Source organism: Triturus cristatus, chromosome 7 (genome assembly GCF_964204655.1).
Source record: "Triturus cristatus chromosome 7, aTriCri1.1, whole genome shotgun sequence".
NCBI classification, from domain to species: domain Eukaryota; kingdom Metazoa; phylum Chordata; class Amphibia; order Caudata; family Salamandridae; genus Triturus; species Triturus cristatus.
The window spans coordinates 969354720-969368614 of record NC_140590.1 but is presented as its reverse complement, the minus strand read 5'-3'; the positions used below and the strand labels follow the sequence as shown (position 1 = coordinate 969368614).

At 42.6% G+C, this 13895-nt stretch overlaps 1 protein-coding gene across 3 annotated transcripts in view; it reads right to left on the bottom strand.

Moving 5' to 3' along the window:
- The window catches only part of SMAD5 (SMAD family member 5), a 75960-nt gene that overhangs the window by 17665 nt on the left and 44400 nt on the right, over nucleotides 1-13895 (bottom strand). For all 3 annotated transcript variants that reach the window (XM_085618010.1, XM_085618011.1, XM_085618012.1), the window contains exon 5: nucleotides 2482-2703. In XM_085618010.1, the coding sequence (XP_085474136.1) occupies nucleotides 2482-2703 (222 nt within the window). The remainder of the gene's footprint in view (nucleotides 1-2481; nucleotides 2704-13895) is intronic.

The following is a 13895-nucleotide window of genomic DNA, read 5'->3' as shown; positions in this document are numbered from 1 at the left end:
GACCAGATGTAAGAAGATCAGAAACAGCAATTTCCTAATTGCCATTTCCTATGAATCACAAATGCTATTCTTAATGTATGCAAAAATTAGGAGTTCATTGGCAATTTCTAATGGGTCACAGATAGCCCTACCCTGTGCATATTAATGAGGTAGGTCTCAATTTGCGGCCCACTAGGATTTGGTGCCGTCACATGCATGGTGGCCTGCTGGGGTCAGTGTCGGATTGCTTTTAAATAAAGAAATCTTATTTTTTCAATGCAGCCCATTTTCCTTACAAAACGGGTGTTTAAAAAGTAAAAAAAAAAAAAAAAAAATTACATTTTTTAAGAGTGGGCAGTGGTCCATGGGACCACTACCTGCTCTGAAAAATATGTTTTAACATTCTCAATGGGAATGAGTCCCAAAGGGAACCGTGCCCATTTGCAAATGGGTTAATATCAATTTTTAAATGGTGGCACAGTGTTACTGTTTTGCGAAGGAAATATGGTTGCAGAACAATAATACACACCATCACCATATAATACGCCCCTTCCAAATACTGAATCGCAAATGCAAATTGCAATTTGTTAACAATTCGGGCCGTTTGCCGCCGGAGAAATACTTTGTACATATGGCCCACGGGGATTATGAACCATAGTTGCTTTATATACAAGAAATTGATCACCAATTATCAGACATGCAGGCTTATATTAAACAATAACCTCATTATGGAGGTTACTACACTGATTAAACATAAGTGGACTGATTGACTTTACTGCTGCCTTATTACTGTTTGATCACTTTTGTCACCCTTGAGCGTGTTCTCTATACACATGCCACACTAATAGAGCACACTATCATGTAGCCTGAAATGATATCTTTGGTCTGAGACAACAGTAAAATCCTGCACAAAAGTCTTTGGTACAAACACACCCAAAGGATTATTATGGATTAAAATGTTCTTCTTTGCGTTCCTTTACATGGGCTGGTAAGAACACCCAATTATCTGGACCCATTGCTTTCCAGATTTAACATGACATATTCTATACTTGGTTCATAGCCACAATGTTTTCATGATATGGATGGGTAGAACTCATCACATAAAAGGATTTATTGGGTATCAACACAAACTCATATAAAATGTATTTTTCTCATAATTTCAGTAAGGAACGTATTGACTTCCTAGATGTTGAATTATATGTGGAGGAGGAAAATATAGCAAGCACGGTATTTAGGAAACCGGCGGCATGTCATTCAATTTTACATGCCACCATTGCACACCCTAGTTCACATACAAGAGCCATAATGCTAGGAGAAATTATCAGTTTAAGAGGTAAATGCTAGAGTGGTTGATCTCAAAGCTGGGGAACTGGGTTCAAGTCTAGGCAGGGACGCTCAACATTCTGTGATCCTGGGCAAATCACGTAATCTCCCCATGCCTACCAAAAACAATTGAATGTGTCCGTCTGTAACGTAAGATGTTCATGTAAAGCGCTCCAATACCTTCAGGTCTAGTTTACGCCATGGTTAATACCAGAGAATGTAACATTACTCAGGATAAAAAGCAAAGTGAAACAACAACAAAACAGGACGTCTTTAATAATACCATACGGTAGGCAGAGTCAGTCAGTTTATAATATTCTACACAGATACTGGCATTTGTTAACAATGGATAACACTTAATCCACGTTTTCATCTAAGAGACCTATTCTAACACACAGTAGGGGTAGAACTCTACGTGACAGGATGCGCCACAGTGAGCAATACACAACCATAATAATACACAGATCTTTGCTCAATAAAAACGTATTAAACCATAAAGCATCACAATAGAACATAGAGGTAATCACATATACATATATATCGTTTCGCAAACATCCTATACAATAGGAATGGCAAAAAATATAAAAAGCTAAAAAATAAAAAAAACATGAAAATATACTACAATACACACAGACAACGCAACAATGACAACCTAAAAATGCCTATTGATTTCACTACAACTAATACAGTAGATGGAGTCAGGGTTTCTTTGTCCCCTAAATGCCCTCTTAAAATGGGCTAAAAGTTTCATATCTTCGCCACTACACCTGCACTATATTAAGTCAAAGAAGTGCAACGTTGGCTCTCTACCCTATAGTCTTGGGCAATCAAACAAAGAAACTCTGATCCTTACTGATATACCCAAACTTTAACTGGCCAAAAAGACTATCCTAACGCTCTACTTCTGATGAACCAGTCCAGCCAATTAAAAAAAGGTTTAAAAAAAACAAAAAACTTTTTAGTATTATACTGACATTAGTCTGTTCCAGTGAAACTAAGAATTTTAAATAAAATAGTGTGAATGAAAGTAGTTATATTGAATGGGATCAATAAATCACTATTCATTTTAAAAAAAGAATATTTTTCCATGCAATACATTTGAATAAAACATACTAAAAGATGTGTTATGGAATAATGAAGTATAAATAACAAAAAACAACAAATGAAAAAGAAATATACCTTTTCCAATGTGACGTCTGGTGTTCTCAATGGTGGAGTTGCGATTAACATTTGACAGCAACCCCAAGCAGAACCTGTTGTTATTATTTGTTGGATCAGTAAAACCGTCTACTAGGACACTGGTTGAAGAAGCATAGAAAGCCACCCCGACACGGTTATTTAATTCATAGTACATAATTGAACACCAGTGCTTTGGTTCTTCATAAGAAACAGGTTGAACATCTAAAAGCAAACAACATTCATAATGTTAAAAGGTGTTACCACAATACGGAGTCCACGTTATGCACTCTGAAATGAAGGTTCAGTTTTCAAATTTTGAAATATTTTTACAATAACACCATCAATTCAAACGCTGTAAAATACTAGCACACTCATTCTGACTTAGTTTGGGGTTTAGCGATCAACCTTTTTAAAAAATATATTTTTTGCCATTTTAGAAAGAGCGAACATTCGCTAAAGAACTGTTAACATTAAAACTAAAGGGTGTAACGTAATCACTCAAGCTCATACAATGACCCCTTTTTAGAAAGAAATCTAACGTAAGCAAACACAACCCAGTCAAAACCTCTTTGCCATCCAGCTGTCCCCCACGAAAACAATTACATTGAAGGTATTTCACACATCAAGTACAGTGTCTTTCTGGATTACATTACAGTCTGGCTTCGGATTAAATAGTACTGAAATAGCCTTCTTGAAGCAAGATACAAAGCCAGTAACCTTAACTCTTTTGAATATGTTGGCACTCATCGAAGCAATTTAATACATGGTTTTAAATTCCTGACCAACAACATGGGTGATAAGTTTATGGCAAATACCTGGTCACATGGAGATGGCAACTCCAAGATGAAACACAATACATTTAGATCCCTTTTGCCCGCTGCTAAACAAGAAAAGGTGTGTGTTAACAGTATTTTTCAATATTGAATGGGTTTATCACATACGAATGGAATAGACGAACAGAGAGGAAAACTAAGGCACTAACACTGACTTTGCCATGAGCAAAACTTGATAAGATGGGTCAACATCCAACTTAACGTAACAGGCACATTATCTTGATGTGTACATCAAGATAATGTGGATGTAGTATTTGCATGAAGTAAGATACTTGGAATCTGTGAACTGGTGACACCATTAACAGGACTTAGTGCTGCAGGGGTGGACTGCTATGGATGACAATAGAAATTCCTTCACCCATTGTGTTGTCTATTTATATGTCTAATAACATATTGCTCAAAAACTAGCACTTTAGCTGTTGTTTTTTATCTGCAGTAATCAATGTTTCAGTCATAAAAATCTGAGAGATTAAAAGTAACAGATGGATTTTCTGTATCCTTATGGCTCATGTGCCACCTTCTGAAAGGACTACCTTGGTGTTATATGCGTACTGGTTCAAAGGAGAAACCATCAATGAAGAAATAGCTACTTTGAACCAAGCAGGTGTTCCAGTTGGAGATTAAATGTTTTTAAGACCCTCAAACAAATACTTCTTGAGAAGAAAATTGAAAATGGATGGCTTGAATTATTAAGGCGATATTGGGTCCTAGAAAAAGTTGAAGTTCATACCAATTCTGATTAAGACAGTAACAAATTACATCTCTATTTTTAAATGGTCATTGATCAATGTCTCTGGATATACACAGTACATATAACCGCTTCTTTTTATAGCCAGAGACAGCCTCGTAACAACACTATTCAAGATGTTCACAAACTGAGGAAGAAGGTTCAGCGGCCCATAGAGTAAGCACACAGAAGTCACATAGTTTACTTGGTAGTGGTCGGCTATCAAGTAGAATGCTGCACTCCATCCTGATAAGAATGTTCGGTCCCTACAGTAATCTGCCATGTAATTGGGCAGGAGAATCAGATCTATATACTAGGCTAGGGCAATTATAAACTTCCTCAACAAGGAAGATATTAGCCACCATATATCTTTAAGCAAAAGATAGCATAAAATGCAACTTATATTAATACAAGTTATTTCCCTCAGTGATTAAATTTCTGGGTGTAAAGTGTTTTCACCATGTTGATACAAAAGGATTTCACCACCTACGGCTACTCCGTTTGACAAACTTCAAATGATACCACCAAGAGAGACAACCGAAGAGCTTTGAATGTTATCATCAATTTGGCCTCTTAGGGAAAGAAGTACTAAACATTTTATTGGTAGTAATCGCATAAATTCGGCATTTGCGATCTTTAACATGCTTTTTCTTCTGTAATTATTTACTTTTAAAATAGTCATAAAGGTTTTTCTGACTCCAATAATGGGAATGTGAATGGAAACAGATTTGGTATCTAGAAAAGGAGTATTGTAGTAATCCCTTCCAAATACTAAATTAGTAGAGTATCAATGTTTTGCGACCAAAATCCTCTTACAAACATTGATATTTTCAGAACATCTGAAAGGAGGAAGTCATTTATTCATAAAAGGGGAGGTGTCCCTCTGCAACCCACTCCCCTTTGTGAATGTAAACAAAACAGCAACAAAAACGAAAACTATTGGTGGTCAATCTGTCTCTAGTCCCCCTGTGAAGTGCACCTCAAATTACAGAATGTTGGAGAGCTATGGGGGATATTAGCACAGAGATTACTCTGACCAAGAGACATCTTTCATTGAATCTGAGATCTGCTTTAGCCTCCTCTGTTGTCCAAGCGGTTACTGACTTTCATCCTAAGCCTACGCCTGTGTAGATTCTACTCACTGCTACATTATCTGGTGAAACCATCTGCGCCACTAACTTTCCAGTCGTGGTAGAGAATGATAGCAGCAGCCTTCAATATCAACTTCTAACCAGCAAGAGGGCAAACTGGGAAAAGCGGGGGACTCTCAATAGGCAGGGAGCATGTTATATCTAAGGTTTTATTCTATGCACCCTCCCTGTTTCACTGCCTCTGTTGCTCAGCCAGTGTGAATGGTATGGGTAGAATGTTGGTGTGGATTGTGAGGTCATTGGAATGTGTGGATAGCTGTGAGGCAGAGCGTCAGTTGGATCCTGGGCTGAGCAGCAGGGAGGCTGCTCCTGGTGGGGCCTTGTTTACATCTTTACTGGAAAACCTACTTAACATCTAAGAACAATAAACATATTCATCTGTAACCTAACCACGTCTACTGGAACTCCTTACTACGACACAATAGGGCGATATCCTGCTATATTAATCAGGGCACCCAGATAGCCATGACTCCAACACCTCAATCCCCGTCCCCTTCATCTTGCCTTACCCTCCTTTTGTGGCAGGGGTCTTTGGGGATTTGAGCTCCAGCCAGCCTTACATTGAGCAACTGATGGAGGAATTGAGCAAGAAATGTAAGTCTCTCTTATTGGCTGAACTTTCCACCCTTGATTGACAAACTTAAAGCTATTGAGTCTCAAATAGCCACTCTTTTACAGCTGTCTTCCCAGTCGGTTGCTACACCCGTTGCCACTTCGATATTAGGGGTGGTGGATAGAGCAGTAGGGGAAATGTTATTGATGTCGCGTTGGGGTTGTCGGGGTCACGAAGGCCAAAGTTGTATTATGAACCCCGGCGAGAAATACCTAAAGCAAGAGAGGCGTGGGTCCCTTGCTCACTTTGCCACTGGAATTCCACTAGCTTGGCTGATAAGGGGTGGCACCCCGAAACCGGTTCCAGGATGCTTGTTTCCGGTCCAGGGAAGACCTGGCTTCGCAGTTCGAGCTGGACAGTTCCCATGAAGCACAGGATCAAGACTGATTTGCATATAGCTTGGTCTGAAGTGGGGTGGCGAAGTGAGCTAAAGAATGATGATGGATTCAACCAAGATCTGGGACTGGGCGTGAGTGTCTGAAAAGTTTCAGCGCCCCGTCCATCATCTACTTGTCTTTACATTTAGTGACCACCAGAAAGGCTTGCAATTCCATTTATGGGCCCAATCATACAGCGAGCATGTCCATCTGTTATTCCAATTCCAATCATCAATCGTTATGACCCCTTTCTGACATTCAGGAAATCGACTGACTCAGAGGCAGTAGAGGGTACGCCTGAGGCTGTAGTTATGCTCACAGCTGGGGTGTAAGCGATGTCTATGGCTCCACCTTGCAGATATAGATGAGCAGCCCCCCTATCATTATTCCGATCTTAGATGGATCCAAACAGGGACTACAGATTGCCTTTCCCTCTGAAACTACTGCAGACCCCAATATTGTAATTACCGATGGGCATACTAGCAAAGACTGCAATGTCTCCTGAACATAGCCAGCCTCTCCGCTAAACTTGCCGACCCAGAGTGGGGTGCTTTTATTGACAGATGTGTGTTTCAGGAGACATGGGCCACAGAAAGTGAGCGTAAGGACAGTTTCTGAAGTTAAAGCAAATATGTCACTCGTTCACTGGTCAGCCGTCCTTCTGGTGGCCTGTTAATATTGGTCAAACCTACTCTGAGGGGGAAAACAAGAGAAATATTAGTTCAGTCTGCAGATACACTGGTGTTAGAGGATGCTGAGCCTGGTGGGAAGTCCTAGCTATTTATTAATGTTTAACGTAGATCCGCTCCTTTAGAATATCTTCCCCAACCATTCTCACTGCAGGTGATTTTATTGCTACATTTGAGCCTAGTGCATGCCTCTAAGAACTAATAGACAAAGAGGATTCACTTTGGAGCATTTCTCGCTATAGAGGCTCCACCTATTGCTCTGTTATCCGCTGCAGCCCTGCAAGTTGCCAGTATTTGCTTGTCACATGGGCTGACAGCTTGCAATGGGCGCTCAAAATCAGATGTCTCACTGCCCCCCCCCACTTTCCCCAGAGTTAATTATAGGAGTAAAATTGATTATATCGTCCTAGACGTTAGAGCATGGGAGTTCTTGATTGATATGGTAATTCCCCATAGATTTGAAAGTGATCATTTCCTTCTTGTTTTGGACTTGGGCCATGGGGCCGCATGTGAAGAGGTGCTGACAAATGCCACAGATTGAGTTGTGCCTGGTGTTGCCAACTCTAGGGGGACTCTCAAGTGAAATGCCATTGCCACCTCCGATAAGGTCATTGAAAACAATGATGACATCTTATTTTCCACTTTAAATCCAGTAGTTGACAAGCTAGATAATAGTGAACTCATCGTAGATAGCCAGAACTTTTGCTTCACTAAGCTAAAGGAGTTTTTTTTTTGTTTTTTTTTAAAGGACTTTAAGCCTGCTTGCAAACCCGCTAAAACCAATCTCTGGTTTAACACTGCATGCAAGGAAGCTAAGCATGCCCTATTGAAAGCTATCAACGAAGGGAATAGAAGTGTAATTCCATCAGTTAGAGCGCAATACAAAACTGTACTTAAGACAGCTCACGTAAATTGGAATTATGAGCCGAACTCTTAAATGCGGCAACTGGTACAGATGCTAATAAATTGTGGCATATTGTCAAACATCTCCTCACATATGGTAATGTGCCCAGAAATCCACATTCAGGGTGAAGTGTGGGAGAATCAGTTTAAATCCCTATAGTGAAAAAGTCCTCCCTCGATTTGTGAAGTAAGTGTACATGCAGGTACTCCTTTCCGTCCCTTGATAGAGTGTAGCGACTGCTGCCCTGAACCACTTCTACATTTTTCTTAGATACTGAAAGGGATGTGGCCGTGCAAAAGAAAGGGGTAGGTTGCTGTTCTAGATAAAATCCCTACAGACGTTTTTGCTAACAAATCTGGATGTTTGGGTCCCATATGTAAATACAATCCCAGACGCCATCCTTGAAGGTGCTCCTATACCCCACAGACCAGGAAAGGTGTGGAGAGAACCAATGAAAACACACACACACACACATACACACACACACACACACACACAAACAAACACACACACACCCACCCCGCAGAAGTATCACCCCACTAGTTTGATAAGACTCCATTCAAAAAATCTTTTGTGGAGAAATTCTATTTCAGGACCGAAAGCATGGATTAGGCTATCCTTTCTTCACTTTAAGCCATTTCAAAACTTTGGCAAAACAAACTACCATTCCCCATTAAGTCTTGGTAATTTAATAAAAACGATAACATGCAATGGGAGAACATTCCCAAGCATGAACCAATTAGCTAGCCATAGTCCAAATTATAATAAATCAACTGTGTCACTTCAGCCTCTTTGTTCGCTGTTCGCAGCCAAGATAAGTGCTTACTATCCCTTCTCTTTCAAATTGGAAGTGTATTGATTCTTTTTTGCAATTCATTGTTGCTTTTTATTATTGCCTCTGGTCGCGGGAACGCTTTGCACTCCTTCATGGCAGTTTTTACCGCTGCAACTCCGCAGTGTGGTCCTCCCGCCGCAGGGTGGCACCTGTCAGCGCATCCGTTGTTCGCGCTCTGAATTCTCACAGCGGGATAGGAGCTGTGTGGTGACGGACAACCGGAGCCTTGCCGCCTGGAGAATGACGCCCACCCAGTGGGTGTGCACCGCCCAATCAGGCCGTTTTTTCAACTGCTGTAGATGCCCTCGAAGCACAGGGTCTTTATTTGTACGTGAGTGCTGAACGCTGCCCCCCCCCCCCCAAGCGCAGGGTGTTTATTTGTATGCGAGTGCTGCACGCTGCACCCCCACAGGTCAGTATTCAGAGTACAGGTCTAGTTAACCTGCGGAGACACATTTCCAGGCGAGGAACCCCATTAAAGGTGCACAAGGAGCAAGTTGTCCCCAGGCCTGGACCCACCTGCGGTTAGGCTTTGCCCACAAGAGACTTGGGCTGACACTTAGCTCCCAAACTTGCAGTGCTTTGCCTGCACCTTCCTGGGACTGAACCTACGGCAGCAAAGCGCCTCCGCGAGGCTTTCATTGATTTGGATGCCTTTGAAAGGTTGAAGCAAGCTTTCCTTGCCAGTTTGACCCCTCCTCACACTCTACCTGGGACCCTGCAGGGGACCGCCCCAACCCGGGGTCCCCTGGCCGCCCAGCTGAAGACAACCATAGAGACACAGACAAGGATACTTGCCCCTTCTCCCTTCCCCCACCTGCTGATTCTGACACTCTGGGGGCCAGTTCTGACATGTTGGACCCAGATGAGATCCTTCACCCTCGGTCTTCCGACTGGGCCCTGTCCTAGAAGGTCGCAAACTATGTGGTGGGTTGTATTCAGAAGCCACTAGAGAAGGAATCCTAAAATTGTCTCAAGGCAGAGTGTCCATGCTCCTCCCTACAGGGAAAAGTGGCCCTTGCGGCAGAAGTAGACCCCCGAATGCCCACGTTCCTACAAAAATTCAGGAGGGACCCTAAAAAGGGGATTGATAGTTCATGGCAGGCATATCAGAACAAGCACCTGGACGCACTAGGACCCCTCACCAAGATAATGGACATGGCCTAAGTGGCCAAGTCGTAGGGCTCCTTAATTTCTCCTGAGGTGTTGTCTGGATGGGCACAATGGGCAATCATTTTTCTTGGGAAATCTAATTGTGCGTTGTCAACGGAGCGTCACTGCTCCTTGTTGATAAAGGTTGAACCCAAGCTAGGGGGTTTGGCCGATTCTGAGGCTGTAGTCATAGCGCAAGGAGATTTATTTGGGGAACCCTTTATCAAATAATAAGTAAAGTTTGTAAACACCTTCACGTCCCTGGACAAGGCTTAGTACTAAATTCAGAGAGTGTTTTCCTCCAGTGTTTTCCACGTGCCCGGTGGAGATAGAGGCTGATCAACTGGTAACCCCAAAACGCAGTATCCTCCCGGGTGGCACGGCTACCAAAAAGGCCAGTATCAAGATCAGGTCTGATTTGCCAATTTCTAGCCCACCAGAGACAGAGGAGCCAGAGGTGCAAATGCTTCTGACAATTTGGGTGAGTGTTCCCCCTTCTAAAAGGGTAGGTGGCCAGCTGGCAAATTTTTTTCCCAGCCCGAACAAGCGATGCGTGGGTCCTGCAGACCTTGCAGGGTTTTCAAATAGAGTTTTACAGCTCCCCAGGCAGGATCGCTGCCAGAGCCCATACGTTTTTCCGTGTGCGAGGCCGCGCTAGTGGACGAGGATGTGGCTTTCCTCCTACACAAAGGTGCCATTTCCCTTTCGGACCCAAATCTGTGAGGCTTCCTCTGCAACATCTTCATGGTCGACGTGGGTCAGCACCCAGTCATTAACCTAAGCGAGTTCATGGAGTGGTTCGTGTATCGTAATTTCAAGATGGAGAGGATCCACCTCCTTCTAGATATTCTGTGACCCCTGGATTGGATGGTGCGCCTGGACCTAAAAGGCACAGGACTTTCCATTCCAATTATCCCTCCCCACAGGAAATTTCTTCAGTTTCAATGGCTCTGCCTCACCACATGCCTCGACAAATCATAGAAATTTTACTAGACCTGCAGGTCTAGTGACTTAAATAATCTACTTGACCTATTTGTAATGCTCTTGACTCAAAGTGGTTTCAAGTGATGTGTTTGTGGGCAAATCATTTAATTCATGGAGTCACCATTTTCTTCATTATCATATATTTATATGAGAGCACCTTCAACTGTGCGAGTTTAGCATGTCTGCTGTACAAAAAAATTATCTTGTTTGATTTAATAGACAAAACTTTTTTTCCATATACAATACAAATCTAGCCACATTTAGGATACACATGACCCCTGACTTGTCTCTTAGGTCATTAACAGCATTTTCATCAGGGCGGGGGCAGGAATGTTTCTCAAATCATGTTTAAAAACAATCACTTTTAATAAATACGGAACTAAAGCATGACATGGTAGCAAACTGTCATTTGTAATCATCAAATTTTACATTGAAATGGACACAAACTTTGCAAATGACATGCAGCTTTATTGATAAAACGCTATAGTGTACAAACAAAGTTTGGAAATAGTGTTTCTGCAAATATGTGTCCTTTTCAGATCACCAAGTAAAGTGTTCTGATTTGTTTTGCTCCTATTTAACTGTATCACAGTTTGCATCACACTTAATTACAAAATGTGCTTTTGTAATTCCTGATATATTTTGAAATATTTGTAATATTAATTTACAGGCTATTTATTAATAACTGACATCTTCAGAGAAAAATTAAACTAATTTTCCAAGCAGCTATTAGCTAAAAGACAAACTGACATTTGACCTCTTTCCTTGAACAGACAGCAAATGCGTCAAGATAAAAACAAGATTTAATGGCATCTTTATTGCTCATTCACTTTCTGAATGAACAGAACACTTGTTCCTTTCCAGCCTAAGTTTACTGCCAAATGGGACAAGTAGGAGCTAAAGATAGCTCAACCTGATAAAACTTTACGCGCAATTGCGAGTGGGCGAGTCGATTTTTCGAGGCCTGCATCACTCTGCCTTTCGGTCTATCCTTCGCCTTGTTGTGCTTCACAAAGATTCTCAAACCAGCCTTGGAATACTTCAGAGTGAAGGGGATCCACATTATAGTCTACCTCTACGATATCCTCATCCTGGCCAAGTGCCATCGCAAACTGTCTCTTCAGCTCCAAACGACAGTCGACCTCCTACATAGCCTGGGGTGTGTCATAAACAAGAACAAGTCCCTGTTGGTTCCTTCTCTCGTCGTCCATTCAGGCCATCTTCCCAGGACCTCTCCACTATCGAGCCTTTCAACGGCTGAATGCCGGTCATCTCTGCAAGGGCCTTACTTATTTCCAGATGGTTACTCTTTCAGAGGGGGCGCGGGAGGAGATCCGTTGGTGGTTAGCCAACATGGACACTTGGAATGGGAGGGAGATCTTCAGTTCGGCCCCGGATATAGTCATAGTGTCAGACGCCAGCAAGTCAATCGGGGGCGCTAGAGGTGGCGAGTTTTCCAAAGGAGGTTTGTGGTCTCCTCATGAACAGACATTACATATCAACTGTATGGATCTATTGGCCGGCTCCTTCGTGGTCAGTTGTTGCACCAAGGACTTCATTAAGTCATGTGTACTCATCATGATGGGCAATGTAACGGCGGTCTGGTATATCAACAACCTGGGGGCTCTTGGTCCAAGTCTCTCTACGACCTCACGACCACCTTCTGGCAGTACTGCCTGGATCGACAGATCTGTCAAAGCACAGTATTTACCTGGTCAAGCAATCAGGTGGTGGATTAGCAATCCAGCAACTTCCAGGATTCAAGCCTCTGGAAGCTCAATGCAGGACAGTTTTCAACCCTCCGAACACAGTGGCGCTGTTCTCCATGGATGTCTTTGCATCCTGGTAGGATCATCAGATTTTTCACTTGGAGACCAGACCCACTGGCCGTGGCCATCGATACTTTTCTCCTAAATTGGAGTCTGGAGATGGGCTACACCTTTCCCCTGTTCGCGATGATCATGCAAGACTCTGCTCGGGTCAGGCCTCAAAGGCCGGAAGTGGTGCTAGTCACCCCTGTTTGGAAGTCTCAAGTTTGATTTTCAGTTCTTTTGGAACTCTCTTGGGATTCTCCAATCCCTCTCCCTCTGCATTACAGCGCTCCTGCTCAATCCGGATCAACTTTTCACCCTCTGGTGTGACCTTCACACTCAGTAGGAAAACAAAATGTTTTACCAGGGTCCTTTCTTACCTGGCTTTTCCTGATTCGCCCAAGTTGTGCGTAGTGCAATGCCTCAAAGCGTAGGAGGAGATGTCGGCGGAAATCCATGCCCCAGGTGACAGACCACTCCTCTTTGCCCTGAAGAAGCCACATAGGGCAGTATCTTCTCCCACTATTGCCCAGTGGGTAAGGTGGGTGGTGTAGGAGGCAGGCACTGATCTGAGGCTTTTTAGTGCCCATTCAGCAGGTGGGGCAATGGCTTCCAAAGCTTTTAGTTAAGGTGCCTGCTTGAAGGATATCATCAATGCTGAAGATTGGTCTTCGGACTCTAACTTTAAAAGGTTCTATTTTAAGCCTGAGTTGGATATGCTTCACTTGGTCGTGAGTAAATTTTGAACTAGCATAATCCTGGTTTACGGTCCTGACATAGAATGAAAAATTTCCTAGCTATTGTGATGGAAAGTTTCAATTCTATTAAGGACTCGGAGGCAAGAATTATCCCACCAGGTGAATTATGAGCCAACGGTACCCCCCATCACTAGTAAGTATTGACTTTAATATTGAGTTTGTTATGCTCAGTTGGTATGGTTATGCTCAGTGTTACTTATTTGATGCCGATTGTATGCATTTGCTAGCGGCTGCCTTACCTACTGCTTTTTCGCAGGCTTTAACCTCATTCACGGACTCTTGCTAAAATTGCCCTCTTTGTTGTAGGAATGGAGACAGGTAAACAGGACGTGTGAGGACTCAATGGCTTGGCTCGCGCTGCATAAGAGGTTGAAGAGACACAGCTGTTGGCCTGTAACGTGGACAGTGGCCAGCTCATGCCTGTGACTGTTCTCCCATTGGAGGTTATTGATTTTATTACATTCCCAAACTTTCATGGGAATGGCAGTTTGTTTTGCTAAAGTTGTGGAATGGCTGCAGTTGAATAAAGTGTAGAAAGGATAGCATTAATAGAATTGAAACTTTTCGTTACGACAGCTAG